General features: G+C 36.7%; 3 protein-coding genes across 7 annotated transcripts in view; 1 reads left to right on the top strand and 2 right to left on the bottom strand.

The window, feature by feature from the left end:
* ncoa2 (nuclear receptor coactivator 2) overlaps positions 1–7648 on the bottom strand; it is a 105913-nt gene extending 98265 nt beyond the window's left edge. Inside the window, exon 1 of one of the 4 annotated variants that reach the window (XM_039666704.2) lies at positions 7401–7648. The gene's annotated coding sequence lies outside the window, so the exon portion shown is untranslated. Of the gene's footprint in view, positions 1–5953; positions 6126–7400 lie in introns of those variants that run through there. The other 3 variants (XM_039666705.2, XM_039666703.2, XM_039666706.2) reach the window with 3 other exon arrangements.
* Positions 7649–8399: 751 nt separating this feature from the next.
* On the bottom strand, positions 8400–19658 carry tram1 (translocation associated membrane protein 1). Its single transcript, XM_089125779.1, has 11 exons — positions 19300–19658; positions 17854–17917; positions 17267–17388; positions 16191–16307; positions 16026–16084; positions 14938–15022; positions 14690–14760; positions 14130–14234; positions 13836–13979; positions 12343–12488; positions 8400–9484 (listed from the first exon to the last, which is right to left on the bottom strand). Exons 1-11 carry the CDS (start codon positions 19420–19422, stop codon positions 9411–9413), a joined length of 1110 nt encoding a protein of 369 aa, XP_088981905.1. The 5' UTR covers positions 19423–19658; the 3' UTR covers positions 8400–9410.
* Positions 19659–20984: 1326 nt separating this feature from the next.
* On the top strand, positions 20985–25694 carry xkr9 (XK related 9). 2 transcript variants are annotated; one of them, XM_039666708.2, is made up of 4 exons: positions 20985–21323; positions 22310–22749; positions 23372–23568; positions 24769–25694. In XM_039666708.2, the coding sequence occupies exons 2-4, from the start codon at positions 22433–22435 to the stop codon at positions 25395–25397; spliced, it is 1143 nt and encodes a 380-aa protein (XP_039522642.2). In that variant the 5' UTR covers positions 20985–21323; positions 22310–22432; the 3' UTR covers positions 25398–25694. The 2 variants fall into 2 exon arrangements, with proteins under 2 accessions (XP_039522642.2, XP_039522643.2); XM_039666709.2 differs by having other exon boundaries at positions 21314–21446.
* Positions 25695–26063: the final 369 nt, after the last annotated feature.

Below are 26063 nucleotides of genomic sequence, written 5' to 3'. Positions count from 1 at the left end.
GCAGCTGCAGCGTTTCTAAACTTCTCCGTTTAAGGTCTTCGTTTTTCCCGTTTTAGTCTGGACGGGAGGTGCAAACGTAGCAAAAGGCCTCCGTTTTTAAACGAAAATGCAGTAGTGTGGACGGGGCCTTAGTCCCCCCAAAAAGGCAATCCTATAACTAAAATCTTTCCCAGTTCCTGTGGTGCGAACACACCAAAAAGCCCACCAATAGTCATAGGACCTATGACCTTATGATCAGACGCTTTCTTAAACGCTATTTTCTCATCGCTGTCATTTTTGTTGTGCGTTTATGGGTCTAAAATGTGCAGCTGGAACTGCTTCTCACATTCAACAAATTGGTTAAAAAAAAGGCAAAAATATTCGTAACAAATTCGATACATTTTCGATATTCAGATGGACTGCATTTGAAAATACTCTAAGCTACCCAGACTAAACTGATGTGCAACAGAAAGATAACCCATTTTGAACAGCCTGAGAGCCATCCTGGCCACACACACACACACAGCAGGCTCATTAGACAGAAGTATAGGGAGTTGAGAGAGAAGCGCGTAGCAATCCTGGGTCAGACTCTGTGCAAGGACGGTATGTCTGTGAGAGGAAGCGGTGAGTGGAATGAACCCAGCCATTATAACTCAGCTCATCCGTCACTGTGAGGCCTCAGGCCCATCTACCCACTGTTACCCTGGCAACACACTCTAAACTTACATTCAGTATCATTGCAGGAGTAAAAGACACAAATACTACAATTATTTTATGCATGTGGAGAAGATACAAAATGTACAAAGGTAAATTATTAAAGCCTTATTAAATTTCCAATTAATTGGCATAATGGAATTTATTTAATAAAATAAATAAAAATCACTTGACAGCCCTACTAATAATATCATACAAAGCTAATTTCCAGCTCAAGTCCCAACTCATTCCAGCTGATGCTTTCTAGAGAAAAGCACATCACTGTTAAATGTGAGCAGCAAAGTCATTTAGGCAAACCTGGTTTCCTCTCTGCCCTTTGCTCCCAGTGTAATTTGAGCCACGACTGGAAAAAAGGCCCTGTGCACAGAACTGAATGAAAGGTAGAGAGAGAGAGGCATGTTCACATTCAGCTGCGGTCTAACCTAATCAAGCTGGACAAGGTCATCATTTTCCAGCTTTCTTCTAATTACGCTTAATTCGGTTACCGTAATCCTCACAGCTGCTGTGCCGTGGTAAAATACCATGTTACGTGTTTAAAATTAAGGTTAGCATCTTTACGGGTTTTTTTTCAGCCAATGATTTTAGCGCTTGCGTTCCCCCCACATGTCAATCTGATGCCATTTGACATTGATTCGATTTGATAGTGGTTCATATGATCATCCCTCTAACTGACAGACTGCATCTTGTCACTGTGGCCTGAAAATCAAACAGCCTCATGACAAATTTCTCTTCCTTTCAAGCTTCTGAGCATGCGCGGCGTCCGGGGCTCCCCGGCTCAAGCCCCGCGACGGTGGAGGACTCACTTTGCAGGAAGATTCAAAGTTCAACAATCAGACAGTGATTTACTGTGATGGAATACCACAATCAATAGAGCGAGTCAAAGGTCAGCTGATCCAGGATGCAATCATGTTTCTGGGACTCCTGGCTGGGATGCATGGGAACTAACACTCCTCTTTCCACCCAACCGCCGGCAGCCAGGACTCAAGGTCACGTGACCATGGCATACACTGGTGGATATGCCAGATTTAGATTTCCACGCGTGAATGCCGCTAAGCCACAGAGACCTAGACAGCATCAGAGTGCACGCATGCTCATCGGCGAGTCCTGACGGTATATAGTCACACCCACACATCATATCGTTTCGACGCTCTTGGCTGACTGAAAACATTCCCCAAGTAATCAAGCTACTACAACAGAATGTCAGGAAAGCTTTCACTATGAAGGAAGTACATGCTTTCTGACAAACATCTGCTACTTCGTACTAGAAAGATTCATTGGAACAGAATTTTTAAAGAGCAAACCATAGACTTTTGACCTTTTATTGGCAATTTGATGTGTTATTTTATTTTTTTGTCTTTTTTTTTTTAAAGAAGTCTCATGCTCACCTGTGATCAAAAAGTATCACAGGTTATAAAAAAATATATTAAGCAACTGTTTCCAACATTGCTAATATATAAGCATATTAGAATGATGCCTGAAAGATCATGTGACACTAAAAACTGAAGTAATGGCTGGTGAAAATTCAGCTTTGCATCACAGAAATAAATTATGTTCTAAAGTATATTCAAATAGAAAACCATTATTTTAAAATGTAATAGTATTACACAATATTACTGATAAATGCAGGCTTGATTAAAATAATAATAATTAAAAAAAGTGACGTTTCTAAACTTTTGACCGGTATATACACTTTGATGTTTAGATCTTTAATTTTATATATTTTCAGTTTTCATTTAAACCTAAGTTTAAGTTTTACTAATTTGATGTGCTTTTAGTTTAGTTTTTTTTATATTTTTATTTAACTTAAATCTATTTCAGTCATTTTAATTCAACTTTGCAAAAAACATATATATATATATATACAGTATATATAGTTTATAAATATATAAAAATATATAATATGTAAATATATTTATATTTATATATATATATATAATATTTATTATTATTATTATTTAAATATTATATATATTAGGGCTGTCAACCGGTTAATCGCATCAAAAATAAAAGTTTGTGTTTACATAACAAATGTGGGTGCACTGTGTATAATTATTTTATATATATGAAGAGTTCAGATGCAAAAGCCTCTAAATGCCATTTGAAATTTTCTTCCAAAATGACCATTTTTATGAAGCTTGTCTATATATGTTCAGTAATTTCACTTAAATGACAATTAATAGGTAGACTTCATTGCCATTTAAGTGAAATTACTGAACTTAAATATACAAGCTTGATAAAAATGATCATTTTAGAAGAAAATTTCAAATGGCACTTAGAGGCTTTTGCATCTGAACTCTTCATATATAAATACACACACATGACTATATATTTAAGAAATATTTTCATGTATATAGCCTACTGTAAATTTATAGTATAAATATATAAATTTATATATTTAAATATTTTATACATAAATTATATTTTCTTCAATTATACTGTGTATAATTATTTTGTATGTATATGTATGTATATACACACACACACACATACATGTGTGTGTATTTATATATATATACAAAATAATTACAGTGCACTCACATATATTATGTACCCAAACTTTTATTTTGGATGTGATTAATCATTTGACGGCCCTAATATATATAATATTTAAATAATAATAATAACTATTTTATATATATATATATATATATATATAGAGAGAGAGAGAGAGAGAGAGAGAGAGAGAGAGAGAGAGAGAGAGAGAGAGAGAGAGAAATATATTTATATTTAATCGGTCTTATATATAAATCGGTCTTATATAAATATAAATAAATATAAATAAGTCTATCTTTGCATGTCCTTTATATCATATCCTTTATAATGTCCTTTATAAAAAACTATTCATTGTTTTTTAGCTTTATTTAACACTAACAACATTGGTAGCCTGCTTGACCAGTACACACCATAAACACTAATACAATTCTCTGCATTGTTCTCAAAATGAAACAATTAAAGTAATTGCCATATTACTCTTATTTTCGGCTGTGGGTGCATTTACTCACCACACGAGCCCTACTGTGGAATGTGTCAGCATGATGTAAGAGGTTGGTAACAAAGCTAGCATGAATTGAGCTACTGGTCCAACAGGCTGAGTCGCACTACTGCAGCTCTTAGCAGCAGTGATGCAAATCTGAGGTGAACACCAGCTGTCAGTTTACACACTCCAAGCTTGGGCATTCAAGCAAATCATTTCTTATAAACCACCAATGGAGTAAACCCAATAAGCTTGAGAACTGAGAACCTGTTCTTACACAGAAACGGGTTCAAAGAAAACACTTCAGCTAACAGAACTTGTCAGTGGCACTGCAACACTGTATCACAATAAACACCGCAAAACAGATTCTCAAATGAATCCCTATTATGGACCAGTTCTCTAGTGAGTGCGATTCAGCAAGTAAAATATTTCACTGTATCACAAGTTATATGTCATGTGTGACAAAATCCTGATTTGTTGTACTAGTTAGTCCTAACAAACATTGTATTCAACATTTTGATTTGCCATTTTATTCAATATTTAGTTAGGTTCAAGTCAAGTAATGATTTGTCATTTCTAAAAAGTATGGAATATAATTAAAAAAATTGTATACACATTTTGATAGAATATTAAATATCAAATCTGAGGATGGTAAAAGCGGTATTTCCACAAAATTTTTAATGGAACTATTAATGAACTGGAATCCTTAAAATGGAATGGAATCCAAATCAGAATCAATCAACAACTACCACTGTAATAACCAAATTTGAGTGAATTAAAAGGTTCACACAGAAATTAAAGTTCTGTCATTTACTCACCCTCAATTTGTTTCAAACTGAACACAAAATATGGTAGTTTGAAGAATGTTCAAAGCCAGACAATAGGTGGGCCCCATTGACTTCCATAGTATTTTTTTTTCTTTCTTCTACCATATAAGGCTACCGTCAATTGTCCGGTAACCCATATTCTTCAATATATATTATTTTGTGTTCAGCATAAGAAACTCATACAGGTTTGGAACAAATTAAGAGTGAGTAGCCTAATTGACGACAGAATTTTCATTTTAAGTGAGTTATCCCTTTAAGACTGTGCCCAGCGTTTGCAAAAGAGAAAATTCACAAACAATAACAGGATGTATGCGAACAAACAATGATTAACCAAATACTCAGGACCGAATGGGGAGAAGAAGCAAGCAAGCTATCTCTACGTTAAAGGGATTTGTAGGACTGAAATGCTAAGGTGCATCTAAACATGACCTAGATGCACCTTAGCATTTAAGTCGCTACTCGTCATTTTAAAAACGACCGATACCCGGGTTCCCATTTGGTCTTGAATGGGTGGTTCATCATTTTGTTTGACCCAATAAACTGCCCGGTGCCGTGACGTCACACAGCGTAACCCATCGTCACGGTGGCTACGAACTCTATGTCGACCAAACTAAAAACCTGCTCGAGCGCTGGGCGACAAAAGCAGCCTCTGCTCCACATATAAGCTCTGGTGAAAATAGCGGAGTTCAGGCAAATCACGAGGTAAATGCTAATTAGCACCGTTCCCAACCATTGGCGCCCCAACTTTTCCTTTCTTTAAACAGACGAGACCTGAGACCTGAAAACCGAACCGTGGTGTGCAGTAGTTCAGCAAAGAGCTGACTCACTAATCTCAGCCCTCGCAGAAACGAAACGCGGTGACTGTCAAATAACAACGCGCTTTTACTTTCCGCGAACGACACATTGTTCGCTTTTGAACTGTTAACGTTACGTCCAACTCGCTACTATGTTACACAAGCATTCCAACGGAACCCCCCATCACCACGTTACAATGTAACAGTTCTGCCCGCTAAAGTTAAAATCCTCCCGAATAGTGTTCCACGGATGGATTTGCCTTCCTCGCATAGTCAAATGGAGGCTCGAAGGCTAAAGCTAGCCTGGCAAATAAGAGGGGGGAGCTGGCTAAACTTAATCGCGAAAATGCAAGCAGCGCGGGCGAATCAAGTAAATCAGCGACACAATTGAAATGTTAAAACAACAACAGCCGTGCATCCGCTTCAAGGTCGCTCAAAGCGATTTGTTTACACAACGAAAAGAAGCAAAAACACAACTCTCTAACTCTGCAAAGTGGCCAGGCTGATATAGCGAGTGTAGCTGGTTTAGCAAGCTAATGCAGGATACCGCCGCCGCGGAACTGTGATTGGATCCTGCAGCGACTGAGCAAAAATCGCGTTACAAAGCCACCCCAAACCGCCATTCACCGGCAAACATAGGACATTTGCAAACATGTCGGACTTACAGTGTTTTGTTTCCTCTTAAATCCCGTATTTAATGTCCAGATCTGACCTTCGGGTTGGTGAAACAGCATTATAGTTAACTGCCGCCGCCATGTTCCTGCTGCCTTATGCCTAACGATGGCTGGCTGCTTGTTTATCTCGCCAGCAAAACCTCCCCCACATACTACGGGCACCAGTATCTACTCGTTTACTCTAGCCTGCATAGCAACCTTGCAGTGAACAACGGGGCAAAATGATGATACAGCAAACATAATGACGCGGCTCACCAGTTGGATCGCATTTTTCGTGCCTTTGTGTAGGCTATCCCAAACTGCAAGTAGATGTTTCATAATATTTGAGGAGGAAATCAAAGCAGCTCTGAAAACAGTTTACAAAAGATTTCACCTTTAGTGATACTACTGTGTGAAAGAGAGAGAGAAAAAAGTGTGCCAGAGTGGTCAGGTCACGAGCCGGTGGTGTTGTTGTTGTTAGTACGAATTCAAAGCAATCTGCAATGTCATAACATCTTAATTAAAAAACACATTAGCAGAACCGAATCAAACTGCTTTCCAGACCTCCATACATCACATCCCACTTGTTATGATTTACTTTAAGGCTTTTAGAATGCATTTAATCTACATTTTCTTATCAAATTAACACTTTTAACCAAACAAAACTGCCATATTAAATACTGTGTAGGCTATTAGACTGGCTGTGCCTATTCAACAGCAAGAGAAAAAGTTCAGGAGAGTTTTGATTGGAGAATAGCACATTTAAATCCTATGTTATCCATCATTAGTAGCCTATTTTGGAACATTTTACACATCCACAATGAGAAATTTGTTACAGGTTTTATTAGGCTAATCTTTAAACATGCATTCGTTCATTGCTGTGCATTAACTAACGTCAACACAACGTTTGATTTTAATAATGTATCACTAAATGTTAAAATTAACATTAACTGAGATTAATATGTAGTAGCTAGTATTGTTCATTGTTAGTTCATGTCAAGTTAACTAATTAACATTATTGTGAAGTGTTTTGCAAGTCTCAAGGCAGGTCCAAGTCAAAATATTATGGTTGTATTTGCCACGTTATACAGATTGGTATTTTAAATGACATTATAGCCTAGAAATAAAATATTAAAAGAAAAAATAAAAAAAACATAAAAAATTTTATGTGATATGAATTTCCCAAGCAGCCCATTGTAATATTTAAGTCAAGACATGAATACACATTTAGCTATCATTTAAAGAAATATTTTGGCCATCTGTGAAAGAAAATGAGAACAAGCCCGAATTAGTTTTTTCTTCTCTGCCATAATGCAACAGCTTAGTCCACCATGACTCATAACTATAATGAGTTGTCAAATTCACACACATTTTTACTTTTCTGCCATAGCCTATATGCGCACCTCAAAAAGGCAACAGGCTCATGGACTGTTTGATCTGGCAGAAAGCCAAAGCTTACCGTGATTAGTCAGCAACAATAACCCCGAAATGCGTCAGGTATCCGATCAAAACCCACACGGCGACAGGTTGATTTCCTATAGCCCATAAAAATACTTCCATGTGAATGTACGCAGGCGACCGAGATCAAGCATCGACGAATCGGAATGAATCCAGCGTTCCAACGCGTGTCGATCAAAGGTCTACATCGAAAGTAACTTCTCTCAAAGGGAAATCTGCAAACAGTGACTTATGCAATTCTGCTGTTCACTGTTTCAGATTGGCACGCGCTTGCCAACAATTGTGAAACAGGTTTGTCGCAACAAAATGTCCAAAAAGAGTTCAGTTTAGAAAAGCATTTATAATTATTTTGTTATTATGTTTAATTTAATATTATATACATTTGCTTTAGGAAAACATCTCCAACATACGCGCAGAGTGATTTGAAAGAAACATTTTATATCACTGTTGTCTGTTAAGAAAAATCGTGGCGAACAGCGCCGCAACATGGTCAACACCGACATTTTAAGGAGAATGACCTCTTAAAATAATATAAAATGCACTTCATTGTGTTTTTTTTTTTTTTTACATATTTCTTTGGAGAATTGCTTAGTGAGAGGCAAATAATTAAATTACTTTTATATTAATATGATATTATATATATATTCTATGCCAGTTAGGCTCGAGCAACGAATTGTTGCTATGGTAACTCGTTCAGGAGAACGTGACTCCTGTTCTATTTAGCGCTTTCAGACCAACTTGGACTCGTAGTTTTGAGAATTACTTTGTTTTGGGGGGTTTTAAGCTCTGTAATTTTAAAAATGTCTTCACCATAATTTTCTACACTGTAAAAAGTTGACAAGTGTTAAAAAAATATTAGGAAACCCGTTGCCTTAAAATTAATTAAATAAACTGCATTGGCAAGTTAAGTCAACTGATCACTTTTTACAGAGTACAATGCAATAAACAAATGCAGAAATAGCAAGTCATGTTTTGACAAATACAGTAAAATAAGGGCAAATAACCATGAAAACAACATTTTTATTAATGTATTCACTGGTTGTCTTTCTAATTTGTTGTACTTGGGTAAAAGAAAGGTGAGAATGATTGTTCCTAACTTCTTTCTCAGAGTATTGTTGTTCTTAAACTGAAACTATCTGCTATGAAAAATATGTCTGAGAACTTTTCCTTAAGATTTTGACCACATGCTCACATTCTCATGGAATGACACTTGTGATTTGACATTTGCATGTGTCATCTACACCGGACAGCAAAGTCAGCTGTGCAAAGTTCAAGATTAAAAAGGTAGAATCTAAAGCACATTGCAGGGACATGTTCCTTTGCTAAATAAACAACATTTGTGAAGCATTACACTATTAGCTTGACCAGTGCAACAAATGGAATCCATATTTGTTTAAAAAAGGCATCAAATGAATGTTTGAACAAGAAAAAAAAAAGTGTGACAATGCTTTTATACAACAACATAATGAAGAGACATTAGACATGGTTCCAAATGCATAGGATAGAATCAGAAAAAAAGCTGTGAGGCTTCAGAAAACTTTAAATACAACCCTGATTTCAAACAAAGTTAAAATACTGGATTAACCATCTCTGATTTGTCAAAATGATGTATGGATAGGCACTTGTAAAAATAAAAATAAATTACTTTTTTCCCCACAGCTTTTATTTGTAGGTATGGCTGAATCATAGTTTTGGATAAAGCAAATAAAGCAGAGAGCGTAGGGACCTTTGGAAAAAGGAAACAAATGTAGGTGAAATAAAAGAAGAAAAAAAGCCACATTTTTCCCATAAGCCCTTCTTGCAAAGAGACATACTGGTTTGATGGCTTTGTGAAATACAGCATTCAACATCCTACAGGATCAAAGAGCAGGATAAGGAAGTTGCCATATTGCAGAGTTTTTTCAGATAAATAAGAGGGGAAATGGGCAACAGACAAACTGTGGAGCGGAAAGGAGGGAGAGGAATGATCAGGCTGATTTCATCCAGTACAGAATCTGGGAATGTGGGTGGTTTATGATGACTTCTCCTTCTTCGCTCTGGGAGAATCTGCTCCACTGGCACCAACAGATCCGTTCACACCATTGGCTGTGACAAACACAAATGAGAAGAGGCTTGACGCAAGTAATTAGCAGATCATTTTGTAGTTTAGATCCCTATATATCAGTGACTACGTCTCCAAGCGGAAAAATGGCGCTTAATGAATTTGCTTAAAGGGACAGTTCACCCAAAAATCTGTTATTTACTCACACTCATGTCTTTCCAAACCAATAACACTTTGGTTATCTACAAAACACAAATGAAGACAATTCATTTGTCCAGGTAACTATCAAGGTTATAAAGGCATCATAAATTGAATCGATGTAAATCGAGTGGTTTAATTTAGAACATGATGATCGACAAACATCAAAATAGCATATGGTAGATACGAAAAATTTGTGTATCAAGAGCACACACATACGTTTGAGCTTCTACGTTTACCATGTGCTCTATGTACACGTGTCGATAATCCTTCAGATGTAAATGAAAAACTATATTAAATCGGTTCATCATATCAAGAAATCAAATCTCATCATAAGTCCTGGATTAAACCGCTCGATTCATATGGATTTGTTTTTACGAGCCTTTATAACCTTTTTGGATCTTTTAACTTGTGGTTATCAGGACTTTAAATGGAGGAACAGAAACCTCTCAGGCTTTATTAAATCTTATGGACTTGGAATGATATCTGGGTGAGTAAATTATGATAGAATTTTTGTTTAATAAAAGCAATATCCTTTAAATACAACCCTATTTTCACAATACAGTGCAACCTTAAGTACTTTACTGATTAAATGTAGAATGTAGCTTCCAGATTGGAATAAAGGCTCTTCTGGTTTTGCCATTTTGTGTATATTGAAGTATGTAAATATGTTCACAGTTCACAATATTTGAAGACCGTCCCTCACTCACTCAAATTTCTACCCGATAAAATATTTTAGAGCTTGGCATAACTAGAAAGATATGTAGTCATAATCAAATTATTTAAATACATTTCTTAATATTTGGTTTCATTGCGGAAGCTCATTGGTTCTCGCAGAAGCTCAAATTTTCTGCGTCACACAAGAAATCAACAGGGATGTCCCGATACCACTTTTTCACTTCCGATACCGATGCCGCAGCTTTGGCTATTTGCGATACCGATATTTTTATTTTATTCTTGAACTAATCCTAGGCCTAATTAAATATATGGAAGCACTTCTTCAATTAGCAACCTAAAAACATCTCACTCAAATGGAGAATAAATACTTCTCCAGTATATAGCTAGTCCACAACAACAGTTGATTATGAAAGACCGCAATTTGCAACAATTAAAAAAAAAAAAAAAGGCAGGCAGGCTACTTCAAGCTACCAACAGGTTTAAAGTTAATCAATAAAAAGCTTTAAAATTACCCATTGATCAGTTTACTTTTGCGTCCATTTGTTTGTCCTTTTTAACCCGTAAAACGAAAAATTAACGGTTGTATTTTTAAAACGTAAAGTTGAACACCAACATTTTAATTTGCACACACAAAAAAAAGTTATATATAAATAGGTTATTTTCTGTATGACCAGAAATGATAAAGTATTTTAAGTTGTTTCCACTGTTGAAAGGAAAACGGAAGTGTTCGCGCCCGCGCTCCGTGCCATGCAGTGCGCGCTCCACATTCTGCACAAACCCTTCCTTGGATATGCATCAAAATTTTGTGTAGCCTACGGTTTATAACCTGAGGAGACAGATTGCAAAACCGTGTTTATGGTACACTGAAGGTAGTGGGATTGAGTGTCTGTTGAGAGTTTGTGTGAGTGAGTGAGACTGCCTTCCCTAACAGAGGTTCGCCGAAAGAAGGATCTGAAGTGCTACAAAAACCCGCTGAACTGATCCGAAACCACCCCAATTTTTATCCACCTGCCCAAACCCACTTTTTGCACGCAAAATAGATTGCAAAACCGCCCAATCTGCAGGCTGTGGCACTTAACTGGATGTCGCATCAAGGGAAATGGTATATTCAAGCATTGTTGGATAGGTATTGGATCAGATTTTTTTCTCCCCTCCAATCTAGGGTTCTGGGCCAGTATCGGCACGATACCGATGGTGTGGATCGGGACATCCCTAGAAATCAACCTCATTGGTTCTTGTGGAAGCTCAAACGTGCTGCTTAACAAGAATGAACCTCATTGGTTCTCGCACGTCAAGTAAACATGCTTTAGCTTCCGTTTACCACAACTGATGTGTGAGTTGATGAATTTTTAGGTGAATAAAAGCCTGAATTCAATCTGTTCATCATATAAAGTAATCATTTCTCCAGAAATGCTGGACTAAACCACTCAATTCATATGGATTAGTTTTACGATCTCTTTATGAACTTTTTGAATCCTCAAAGTTTCAATTGAGTTGTCTATGGAGACAACTAGGTCTAGGTCTCTGAATTCATCAAAAAAAAAAAAAAAAAAAAATCTTCATTTGGATTCCAAAGATGAAAGAAAGTCTTACAGGTTTGAAACGACATGAGGGTGATTATTAATTAAATGAATTATTATTAAATTGCGATCATTAATGTGTGAACTATCCCTTTAAGAACTCAACACAATACTCACGCTGATGGACACACCTTAACAATTAACTTTGTTAATATTTTTTAAATGAGCGATCGTTTCGCTTGATAAGACCCTTATTCATCGTCTCGTTTAAAGCCCTTTGAACAGTTTGCACTGAAACTGTCTTTTGGACCTTGAACAGTTTGGTTCCCATTTTTGAAAAGTGAACTATCCCTTTAAGTGAAAAAACAGTTGGGAGAAAAACTAGATGCATGTCAGTTGAATATTAGTAAAAAAAAGTGACCATAAAAATAACTTCATTGGTCACATCGCCCAACCACAATTGGAACAGAAGAATCAGATCTCAATCTCAAGTGGCCAATACTGACCTTTCTTTGATTTGCTCTTAGAAGTCGATGGTTTCTTTTTTAAGGTCTGAGTCTGTGCATGTTCTCTCCATCGTCGCAGCTGGAAGTTGATAAATTTCCACATCATAAAAGCCTGAGTGGTGCATATTGCAGCCAGGACAGTCACCCTAAGAGAAACAGAGCCATTACAAATCCAACAATAATACAAGCAAAAGGTCATCATTACCTTTCCATCATCTGGTGTTTAACTAAATCACGTCCATCCAAAACGTCCACTTCCAGTAGAAGAGCTTACAATGCGATTACATATTCATGTTATGATGGAAAATTTGGGACACTAGCACATTTTTATATATGACGCCAAGTTTTGTTTTTGGCCCAAATTACTATGTTGACATCTCTTACTCTCCAAATCAGATTTAAAGGGATAGTTCACCCAAAATTAAAATTACCCCATGATTTACTCAACTTGAGCCATCCTAAGGGTATGACATTTTTCTTTCAGACTAATACAATCACAGTTATAGTAAAAAAAAAAAAAAAAGTCCTGGCTCTTCCAATTTTAATAAGATTGAATATATAATATATCCATCAAAATGCATCCATTCATAATAAAAGTGCTCGACACGGCTCTGGCGGGTCAATAAACGGCTGAAGTGTAGCGATGCATTCGTGTAAGAAAAATATCCATAATTAAAACTTTATCAACTGAAATAAATAGCTTCTGGCAGACGGCCATACGCAAGTCAACTTACAGCCAAAAGACTAACCCTTGATGTAGGAGTAGCGCAAGCTTTGACGCCTCACGCGGTTCAAACAAACAGGGCTGGGCAACCGCGTTCGTCATTACGTGGTGCGCAAAGTTCAAGAGTTAGTCTTCAGCCGTAAATCGGTGTGTACCGCCGTCTGCCGGAAGCTAGTTACTTTAGTCAATAAAGTTTTAATTATCTATATTTTTTTATACACGAACGCGTCGTTTCACTTCAGAAGGCGTTTATTAACCCAGCGGAGCAGTGTTGAGCACTTTTATCATGAATGGATGCGCTTTGATGGACTTCCAAAAAAATATACCCATTGACTCCCATTATATAGCTTGGAAGAGCCAGGTTATTTTTTATATAACTCCAATTGTATTCGTCTGAAAGAAGAATGTCATATACACCTGACTTCAGGGTGAGTAAATTCATTTTTGGGTGAATTATCCCTTTAAAAAAAATATGTAAATACAACATAACCTGTGCAGTACAAACCATTTGAATTCCTAGAATTTTCTACTTCTAAGCTCTACATAAATTCAACCATGTCGCATGTAAGGCACTTGGCTTTTAATAAGGTGCTAAAAATTGCTTCTTGAAAAAAAAAAAAAAAAAAATACAAACCGCAGTTGCTAAAGACCAATCCAAAATGCTTCAAAACATTTGCATGATTAATCTATTCATTCCAGTGAGGATGTGTAAACCCCAAAGTATACTTCAGCCGTCCTCGTGACTCAAGATGAAGATCACTCTGCTTACCGAACAAACAGGACATTAAAGCTTCCCTCAGCGATGTTCAGACCCTGTTTCTCTGCTCCGGCCAGCCCAAAGCCCACAGTAAGAACAGACAGGGAAAGAGTCAACAAGCGGCCCAGCACAAACAGAACAGCCCACACTGAAAACCTGTTAACATACACAAAAGGCTTCAAAGGTCAAACATCCTTGCAAACGCAGAATCGTGCTGATATTCATTTGTAATTTCATGTCTGCATAGTAAAAATCATTTAAAGTGACAATTAGCTGGACTTGCTGTGTCAAATGAATGACACTCACCCGGTCTGCCTTTCCTCATTGCTGAAGTAAATGAGTCGGGAAACATGGAAGAGGAACTCGACAAAGTAATGCAAAACCAGCAACACCAGGCCCAACCGGTTCAGACTGGAAATACATAAATGCTTTAAACATGAGTGAAACTACTACATTATTAGTCTTTGAAAAGTGTAATTATTGACACTCAGCATGGTTTTGGTAATGACAGTCTTGTCAACTTTACACCATGTCCTAACCAGGCGCAATAAGAGCCAATCAAAATATTTGATGTTAAACAGAAGTCTCTTAAGTTCATCGGAGCTGTATTTATTTAAGCAAGAACAAAGAACCTTATAATATTGTAAAATGCTATAACAATTGAAAATAACTGCTTTTGATTTTAAAAATGATATTTTTTTAAATGATAATTTATTCTTTGTGATGTAAAGCTACATTTTCAGCAGCCATTACTCTAGTCCTCAATGAAAATGTTTACACCGTGAACGTGTGCAATTTATGTTGTAGACCAAAATGTGCCCCGACAACTGTTTATAATTAATAAACATGAAAAATGAATTGCTTACTTCAGAATGTAGGCTCCTGCAATTTGGACCAAGTAAAGACTTATATAAACAAGCTGGCGAGGAATGTCTTCCTGAAAAATAAAACAAGACAACATAGTCATGCCACGTCAATTTCCGTAAAGTAAAAGTTTGGTAAACAAAGGAACCTCTGGAGAAGGAAACTGGTCCCGTCACAATAACAGGATGCATGAATAAGGTTTCAGTGCATCCTCAACACTGGAAACACTACATTGACTTTGCTTGCTTACTTTCTTGGCTTTCTGGAAGTAGAGCTCGGGGATTGCATGAAGCCAGTAGCCGAGCTGACAGATGTAGTAGAACTTCAGCTGGAACCTAAAACAAGACAAGGAACTTCTTCAGCATCTCCACGACTCGTGGAAATCAAATGTCAATGGTAATTGCGTTTGCTAGCTGTGCGTTTCATACAGTAGTTCTACAAAAATCAGGAGAGAGAATTAGAGGTAGACTAATGCAAGATAATTTGATCAGGAGCGTTGAGACAGCTTTTGAACCGTCTTCTCGGTGCGAACCAGCTCAGCAGATCAGTTTACAAAAGAAGATGCATCTTATAGAGCGTGGAATATGAACCTCCTTCATTTTATGGCCCACTTCAAAAACAACCATCACTTTCCCACCATTAATTAGCATTTTTCATTTCTTCATATTTAAACACGCTTAGCTTTTAAAGGGATAGTTCACCCAAAAATGTAAATTCAGTCATTAATTACTTATGTCGATCCAAACCAATTGTAATGAGATCTGAAAAATGTCTGTTCCTCCATTGCAAGGCTATTCCTCAAAACTCTGACCGTTCAAAACATTCCTAAAATGATATGAATCGAGCGGTTTAAGCCAAGTCTTCTGAAGAGATCGCTCAACCGTACATGCTTGACCCATGAGAACAAACCTCATTGGCTCTGGCGAAAGCTCAAATGTGCTTCGTAAAACACGAGAATGAACCTCATTGGTTCCTGTGCGTCAAGAAAGCACGCTTGAGCTTCCAATTACCAAAATTGAGTTTTCAATGTACATTCACTGATCAATATTCATATGTAAATAAAAAACTGATTGTGTCTCTTCAGAAGACTTCCATTAAACTGCTTGATTCATATGATTTATTTTACAATCGATTTATGAAAGTTGAGGAGTCATTTTTGGGTGAATAGACTTTCAATGAAGGGACCAAAAATCCTTTGATTTCATTAAATATCTTAATTTGCGTTCTGAAGTTTTATGGGTTTGGAACAACATAAGGGTATGGCAGAATTTGTTATTGATGGGTGACTAACCTTAAAAATAGTCTGCATTTCACAGAAGCACAGACAGCTGTACTTACGGCATAAGAGTGTGCGGGTAGCCGTCCCACAGGCTGACGGGATTGGACAGGAGATTCTCCTTCAGATTAAGCAGAATAAGTCAAATGAACACTTCAGACACGGCTATAAACACCAACCTGCACATAAGCTCCTATTTCTATGAAACAGAGTAGTGAAGCTCTTACAGAGACTAGAATGCTGGCTCCCCACACGCAGGAGAAGAGGTAGAATGCACTCAGCTGCCCCGACTCATTGAACTTGCTATGCTTGGTTTTGGAGAAGTGCATCTTTCTGTTGATTTTCTGAACAGTCATGGATTCACGTAAATGGCATAAATCAAAACATTTATTAGTATTAATTAGTGTTGCACCAAAACACTATTAAGATGCACATTAAAAGGTTAGTTCACCCAAACCGAAAATTATGTTATTAATGACTCGTCAAGCAAGACCCCCGTTCATCTTCGGAACGGTTTAAGATATTTTAGCTTTCTGTCCCTCCATTGAAAATGTATACACGGTATACTGTCCTTGTCCAGAAAGGAAATAAATACATCAAAGTAGTTCTTGTGACATCAGAGGGTTAGTTAGGATTTTTTGGAGCATCGGAAATACATTTTGGTCCAAAAATAACAAAAACTAAGACTTTATTCAGCATTTTATTGTCTTCTGGTTCTGTTGTCAAACCGTGTTCACGAGTTCACGGGTTCAAATAAATATGGCTGGGCAAAAAAATGCAAGTCTTCCGAAATTCCTATGTGTTGAAATCCTAAGACATGTTTGCGAAGACTGTTTTGTTTACAGTGTGGGTCTCCCTCAGACTGTAAACAAAGCTTGGGCGCACTGATAACACGTTAGCAGCGTCACTGAACGCGGCTCGACAACAGAACCGGAAGAGAATACAATGCTGAATTAAGTCTGAATTAAGTATTTATTTTTGGACCAAAATGTATTTCTGATGCTTCAAAACATTCTAACTAACCCACTGATGTCACTTTGACTACTTTGATGATGTTTTTATTTCCTTTCTGGACAAGGACAGTATACCGTGTACATTTCAATGGAGGGAAAGAAAGCTCTCGGACTAAATCTAAAATATCTTAAACTGTGCCGAAGATTAACAGAGGCATGGAACGATATGAGGGCGAGTCATTAATGACATAATTTTCCTTTTTGGGTGAACTAACCCTTTCACATTTATGCACAAATGCTATTAACATTTCAGCCACAGTAAGCATATTTATTCACATCGGGATACTTACGTCCAGCACATATTCCTGAATAATGGCGTGCATGATAATGGCCACTAACATGTAGAAGAAGACTGTGGCCACATCTTTCAGACCATAATGGAAGTAATTCACGGGTGTTTCCTCTGGACCCCCTAAAATCCACAATACAAACAAAACATAAGCATAAGCATGCATGCACACTCAGTATGGCTAGCTTTTTGATTTAATCAAGTATAGACAACTGATATCTGATTTGTTTGTTTAATCTCAAAAAGAAAGATAATGAACAACAGAGCCAATGCAGTTGATTTTACAAATTATTGTTTGAGCCTTTGGAACTGAGCAATAATCTTGCAAAATATAAGGAGAGAATCATGATAAAGCAAACACATGTAATTTTTTTTTTTTTTTTTATCGAACTTATGAACAGCCACAGCAAGTGTAACATCAGCTCATTACTAGACAACACCTTGTTGGAACAAACTATTCTGTTTAACCTTGATGTGTTTTAATTATTATAACAGAAATAGCACACAAACAAATTTGACAGAAAACAATAAATAAACAAAAAAGGATTTATATTCAAGCTATGCAAAGGTTATTTACCACATACTTACCATTTGCTGGAATTGTAACATTGTATTGCACAGTTATGAACAAAACTGCTACCTTTGATGTAATCTACATAGAAAGAAACATAAAAGGGCAGTCAATACACAAATGAATGAATATTTCACTCTAAAATGAGACACAGGTCATTATAGACTTGACACCTGTCAGCCAGTCTCTTTCACTATACATATTTTTTTATGGAAAATAAAGTTTACAACACAAGTGAATAGTGTTACAGAAAATAGGCCATGCAGATTTAAAAAGAATAGTTCACACAAAAATGTAATTACTCACCCTCAAGTTGTTCCAAACTTGTATGAGTTGCTGAACACAAAGGGTGTGTTTTGAATATGATTGTAACCAGACAGTTGACAACGTTTGTCATTGAAAGTCAATGGCTGTCTGGGAATTATTTTGAACATTATTCAAAATAACTTATTTTGTGTTCAGCAGAAGAAATAAAATCTTACAGGTTTGGAACAACAGTTGAGGCCGAGTAAAAATGTTTGCAATTTTTGTTTGTTTGTAAAACTAACCCTTTACGCAACATGAGGGTAAGCCAGTCACAGAAATAATTGTTGGGCAACCTCTTGTTCCTTTAAGTACATACATGCACATATAATTCAAGATATAAATTACTCAAGACACATCTGTTTAGAAATTCCCATTAAGAGCACCAAATCCGTTTCAGCGCTGTAAACTTCATTTCCCATGATGCACCAGTCCTGGCGCTGATATTCAGAAAACGATCGTCCAAATCTAACGGTTTTGCAAACTAGCATTCCTAAATGAGGGCTGATAGTGTAAAATCACTAAGTTGCTCTCAGTAAAAGTATTTGGGTATCGCAAATCGTGGCCCTCCAGCTGCTGTGCACCGATGACAGCGCTCAGTCATTCTCCGATTGCCACGTAACACTTTATTTGCGCGTAAAAGTATCAGTGCAGCCACAATGTTACGTAATCATTTTTACAAATCAAGTCTGAAACATTCCGGTTAATAATTCTTTAAATGTAACACATTTGCGCGTGCTTTTCATCTCGCGGGTTTTAAAGTTCCTTAAATCGTTTCATAGGCGATTCATATCTCGGTCTCTCCCTCTCTCTCTCTCGTGCATCATGTTTCTTTGAATCAAATTCCCAACTATTAAGGAGTAAGGCAGTACGTTAGCACATGAGCGTGAGAATAGGCTAAACCCTGCGGTATAAGATTCATTTATATGAATCAGAAATGCAAAAGAACGTACAAATTCTGCACATTAAAGTTAAAACCAAAAGGTAACGTCAACCGTTTCATTTGCAGTTAAAGGAAGTGAAAGGATCTGTTCAGACTGTGACAGAACAAGAAAGATCCGCTATAGGTTTCTTATAGAAACACTGATCAGGTTGATTTGTCATCTTTGTCAATGTTAATGCTGTAACATTGAATGAATGAAATAAAAGTAGATTCTCACCTCAAACATTAGACCCAGCAGGAACACCATAGCAACACAAGACACAATATCCGCATGGTTCTGGATCACAAACTCGTGGCTGAGCACCGGTGGGTTCTTGTTGTTCTTTTTTCGGATTCCCATCTTGGTGGATGTTGAGAGAACTTTTGGTGTGTGTGAGTGAGGAACACGTCTTCACTATTGTTATCTGGCAGGCACGTCAGTCTTAACGCCTACTTCTGTCTTTCTTCTTCTATCCTCTTTTTCAATTTTAGACACTTTATACAATGACAGAAGTTGCAGTAGCGCCTTCTGCTGGGCTGGATTAAAGGGCAAGTTTGATTCTTTCTCAGGCCTAGGGCCTATAGTGGTTAGAGAGGAGCAGGGAACCCTTTCTAGTGAATACAATGAATACAAATAAATAGAGGTATATACACTTACCTAAAGAATTATTAGGAACACCTGTTCAATTTCTCATTAATGCAATTATCTAATCAACCAATCACATGGCAGTTGCTGCAATGCATTTAGGGGTGTGGTCCTGGTCAAGATAATCTCCTTAACTCAAAACTGAATGTCAGAATGGGAAAGAAAGGTAATAAAAGCCATTTTGAGCATGGCATGGTTGTTGGTGCCAGACGGGCCGGTCAGAGTTTTCACAATCTGCTCAGTTACTGGGATTTTCATGCACAACCATTTCTAGGGTTTACAAAGAATGGCGTGAAAAGGGAAAAGCATCCAGTATGGGGCAGTCATGTGGGCGAAAATGCCTTGTTGATGCTTGTTGAGGTCAGAGGAGAATGGGCGGACTGATTCAAGCTGATGGAAGAGCAACTTTGACTGAAATAACCACTCGTTACAATCGGGGTATGCAGCAAAGCATTTGTGAAGCCACAACACGCACAACCTTGAGGTGGATAAGCTACAACAGCAGAAGACCCCACCGGGTACCACTCATCTACCACTTGACAGTTGAACACTGGAAAAATGTTGCCTGGTCTGATGAGTCTCGATTTCTGTTGAGACATTCAGATGGTAGAATCAGAATTTGGCGTAAACAGAATGAGAACATGGATCCATCATGCCTTGTTACCACTGTGCAGGCTGGTGGTGGTGGTGTAATAGTGTGGGGGATGTTTTCTTGGCACACTTTAGGCCCCTGCCTACCTGAGCATTGTTTCTGACCATGTCCATGATGTCCATCCTTTATGGCCACCATGTGCCCATCCTCTGATGGCTACTTCCAGCAGGATAATGCACCATGTCAGGGGGTCAAGGGGGTCAAACAAACACATTATTAGTATAGTTCCTAATAATCCTGTAGGTAAGTGTGTATGTATATATACAGGTATATATATATATAAGAAAACGAGAACCCTCTTCTGCCTCAAGAACCCTCGAAATGTGAAAAGGGTCCAATATAAAATGTATGTATTAGGCTATGTAATATATTCCTGTATTTAAATATCTGTTCTTAGTTGTGGATGGGTTCAGTAGGTTCAATGTGTACAAATGGTGAAAACCTGCTTTTAATAAGGGTATGAAATAACTTAAGCCTTTGCAACATGAATTACAGTTACTTGGAAGTCTGTTCCTTACTGTAAAACGTGTAAAGCAGCATACCAAAGCAGGCATTTCCTGCGTTTCATTTTTGACAATGGCCAAACCCACATGAGCAGCACTTTGACAAGATGTGGTTAGATGGTAGTCAATTGCTAGTTTCAGATCAGAAACTATGACCTGAATGCACAGTTATTTCCTGGTTGAAAGGCTGAGACTGAGAGTATAATTGTAGGAATGGCAGACATTTCTTCTTTTGGTTCTGTTTTCAAAGTGTCAGGGAATAAATAATTGCTGTGCTAACTTATTGGTCCACCAGCAATGTAGACGTATTTGGTGTGTATTACATCACGCAGTAACTGTATGATTAGCTCAGATGGGTGTGGTTTACAAACCGTCATCTGAATTATGAGAAATGAGACAGTATCAAGAAAGCAGAGACGCGTCGTCACTGCAACGGAGCACGTCGAAGAATGGAAACTCTGGTAAGTTTTGAATGGGACTTACAATTGGAACTGATAGCTACTGAGAAGTATAAGAAGGCTTAGCAAATACATTTTTTCCTGATGTATACGTCAAATGTTGTTTCAAAACACAACATGTTAACAGTAAGTACTTGATTTATGTACTTTCAGGATGTTTTCTTAAGAATAGTAAATGTCAGCATTTAATATGTATTTATTAGGTAAATGTGACAGGCAAGACAAGCCTGTTTTTTTATAGCATTTCACAGACAATGAAAACGCTTTGAAAATGAAAGTACTTTGCATGATAAAACAGAATAAGAAAATCATAAACATAAAAGTCTAATGGTGACACTTAACAATAAGGTTTATTTTTTAACATTAGGTAAATACATTAGTTAAATAGATAGTTCACCAAAAAATGAAAATACTGTCATCATTTACTCACCCTCAAGTTGTTCCAAACCTGTATGAGTTTCTTTCATTTGTTGAACACAAAAGAATGTTGGTAACCATGACAGACGGTAGCTATTGACTCAGGAAATCAATGGCTATGCTCAGAGTAAGTTTATGCTAACTAATGCAGTGAAATAATGTTGACGAATTAAACCTTATGTAAAGTGTTACCAATCCATTTTTAAATAGTTTGAGAACATAAAAATGACATTTCAGGACTTCAATGAAAATGTACTTTTGATCACATGATGTAACTCAGTCAGAATATTATTAAGTGTTTTTGAAACCAAATGTGCTAGTTCTGATAGTGTGCTGCACATTTTGTACACATTACATAATGTTAGCATTCATTATTCACTGTTTATAGTGGCTTGTACTGGACAAAGTGCAAAACATAAATAGATAGTAGAAACACATTCAGATAACATGAAATTATAGCACTTAAAGAACTGAATCAATAAGCCGGTTCATTCATTCACAGGAGTATTTCAGGTATAAAACATTCTACAATGTTTTGACCGTTTGTTCTCTCTCTCTCTCATTCCATGTAGATTATCAGTTTTGGATAAAGACATGAAGGGAATGAGTCAAGCAGCTGTTCTCGTTGACAGGAACCAAATGTCTATCTACATATTCAGCATTAACAAGCACAATCTGCCATCAGCGTTCATCAAATGCCCCAAATCACAATCATGACATCTACTGGAGGGGGATTTACTACTTTTCGATGGCTATGCACCGTTTTTGGATTATTATTTTATTTAGGAGACATTGTATCAGACCTGGTGTTATCTGTGCAGTATTTTAGAGGCGGCCATGCAACCTGGGCCGCACTGACTCTTTTGTTTGTTCTGGTCGGATCTGTTTGCATACAGATATTCAGCTATGCATGGTTCAAAGATGATATGCAAAATGATGAAGTTGTTGACAATGGTCTGTCCACTTCCCATCTAATCGGGATACATGTATTGCAGATAGGCATTTTTACAAGGTAATGGCATGCTACTTCATCCTGTCAATATGACTCAATATTAATTAATTAGAAGATATTTTGAAGAATGTTTCAGCTGTTTTTGTTCATTCAATGAAAGTCAATGGGGTCCAAAACAACACTGAGACAAAAACACTGATTTTAAATGCCTAATTTTGTTTTTCACATAAAGTAAGACACAGTTTTGGAAAGGAATGCACAGAATTAAAAAGTGGAAAAAAAATTATTTCACAATTCTGACTTTTTTACATGTCATAGTTCAGACATTATAACACACACTTGTGAGTTTATATCTCGCAATTCTGGAAAAATAGTCAGAATTGCGGGATATTAACTCGCAATTTCAAGAAAAAAGTCAATTGTCAGATAAAAAGTCACAACTAATATATATATATATATATATATATATATATATATATCATGACAGAAACCAGCTCAGAAAAGATATGGGGGTGAGAAAAATGATGACTGATGATTCATATGTGGGCTAAAAGGAAGGAAATGAACATATAACATCTCCACACATGGGCTTCTTTACTTGTTAAAATTCTATTCGTTTTTATTACGCTGATACAAACATTTACAAATCGAGTTAATCTTTTGGTTTATCTTTTACTCTTAGGTATTTCCATCTCCTGAAGAAGAGTTTTAAAACCCTGCGTTCAGGCAAGACTCAAGAGGTGGAGCAGTTACACCTTTTCGCCCTCGCTACGGATCTGAGCATGCTCCGCATGTTCGAGACGTTCCTGGAGAGCGTTCCTCAACTCGTTCTGCAGGTCTATATCATACTGGAGCACAACCATCGATCTAATCTGCAATGTAAGTCCTGCACAGATACAATAATTAAGTGCACTTCCGCAGTCAGTGTTGAGGGTAACAGATTACAAGTAATCCAAGTTATGTAATCAGATTACTTTTTTCAAGTAATAAGAAATGCAAATTTAGTTACTTTTTAAAAAATAAGAAATGCAAGTTACTTTTAACTAAAAATAAATCCCATTCAATAAGCAAATGACTTTAGATAAACATAACATTTGTGTTTTATTTATTTTTATTTTTTATTTTTTTCTGCAATCCATAATTACAGCACAGTTGAAAGGATTATTTGAGCTGCGCCCTCTACTGTACAGGAATGAACTTGCATTGCTTTTTTATTTCACTTTTGGTGTGAAAGGACCTTTACAGTTGTCAAACTATTTTTTTGTTATCAAAAACACACAGGGAGCCCAGCCCAGGTGTGAAAGTAACACAATTAGTTTATTTTAAGGGAGTAACACAATATTGTAAAGCTTTTAATAGTACCTTTCTCCAACATGTCCACAGTCTCAATGGTTAAAAAATCTGCGGTTTGTAGCATTTATTTATTTATTTTTAAAGAAATGTATACTTTTATTCAACAAAGAAACATTGATCAAAAGTGACAGTAAAGACATTTAACATTTTACTAATTATTTATATTTTAAATTAATGCTAGACTTAAAAAAGATTAAAGAAAAAGTAACATTTGTGTTTCATCAATGGTTCCAAGAAGAATCTAGATGTTATAGGTACATTCATTGAACTTTTCCATTCCACAAAAGATTCTTTATAGTGCAAAAATGGCTCCAGGGAATGGAATGTAAGATTGAAAATGAAAAATAAAATTATTAAATTGCCCTTTACACTAAGAAAAAAAAAAGGATACTTTTAAAAACTGTTCTTTGTGTAACCAAAAATGTTTTTTGACTTTGACTTTGTCTTATCACTCTTTATTTTCAAGAGTGTATGTCTACATCAGTGTAAAAGACCCGTTCTTATCCGTCAATATGAGATGCAGATATGGGCCAGAAGGTGCGTCCTAGTGGTCTAACCCTAACCCTACACCAGACCTAAACCTACCCATAACCGAAGTGTGTTACATTGACACCAAAGGGTGCCATGTGCGTTGGATGTATACACATTGTCGTCAGTATATGACGCCCTAGGATGAGAATGCGTTGGACTTATTTGTAATGAAATAAAATCTCTCTTTTTTTTAAGACATTAGCATGGCTGTGTCTTTCGTCAACATAGCCTGGGCCACGGTGGATTATCGGCGGTGTTTACGGCGCTCTCTAACTCACATTAATGAGATGCCATGTGGAATCCCAACAGCTGTCTACTTGTTCTACAAAATATTTACCATAACCTCTCGAATCCTCTGCCTCACTCTCTTCATCATGCTTTCCCCCTTCAGTACTCTAGCAATGGCCTTGATATGGCTTGTGGGAACCACCTGGGCATTTGTGGAAAAGACGGATTTCTGCAGTTCACGAGTCCTTGAACATCTTTACCGAGCCATTGTTGGAGTTATCCTGGTTTTTACCTTCTTTAACATTAAAGGAGTGAACACCAGAGTTCCCATGACTGTGTATTATATTGTCAGTGTGTGTCAAAATCTTGCTGCACCTATTTTGTTGTATCTGCTCAAGCCAGAGTCTGAAGGGACTGACTACTTCCTGCCCATTCTATTTTTTATATTGATTACTAATTCACTCGGACTGGGTCTTCTGGCACTCTATTACAATCTCTTGCACCCTCCTGGATATGTGGCAGATGAGGTAGACGGAATAGAGAGACTGAAACAAGAGAAAAAATCAACTCGTTTAGATCGTTTTTTACAAATGTAATAAAACTAATGAAAAGGTCCATATTTATATTTATGCTGGAATTGGTCAAAGATGAAGGATCTATGTTTAAAAAGCTGCTATGGAATGATATCTGATTTTTCAGGTATAACATTTTTAACCTGACAGGTGTCATTGAACTTGTAATAATTTCTGCCAATGTTTACATTCTGTTCATTTCATCCTCTCACAGTAAAGCTGTTCAGTTTTCAACCCTAAAGTGATTGCAAACACAGTTACGCACACTGACTTTATGTTTGTGTTTACTGAAAGGTTTTAGAAAGAAAGAAAGAAAGAAAGTTGGGGTTGTAAGATTTTTTTTATGTTTTTAATAGAAGTTTATGCTCAGTCAGGCAGCATTTACCGGTAGTTGATTGGAAATACAGAAAACAGTAATATTGTGAAATAATAATAAAATTTAAAATACTATACATTTCAGAATTTTTATTTTTTACATTTATTTCTAGTAATGGTAAAGCAGAATTTTCAGCAGCCAGTACATTGTGTCTTCAGTCTTCAATTTGGTGCTAAAAAACCCCATTTCTTATTATATTGTCTAAACATGCTTAAACATGTTAGCATTGTGAAAAACCTGTCAGCCAGCAATGTGCTAATTCATGCTAGCAACGTGATATTTCATGCTAGCAATTTATTAAACATACTAGTAAT

This window comes from Pimephales promelas, chromosome 22 (assembly GCF_988280905.1).
Source record: "Pimephales promelas chromosome 22, fPimPro1.hap1.1, whole genome shotgun sequence".
In the NCBI taxonomy this organism is placed as follows: domain Eukaryota; kingdom Metazoa; phylum Chordata; class Actinopteri; order Cypriniformes; family Leuciscidae; genus Pimephales; species Pimephales promelas.
The sequence above is the reverse complement of the archived record's forward strand: the minus strand, read 5'-3'. Positions and strand labels throughout refer to the sequence as shown.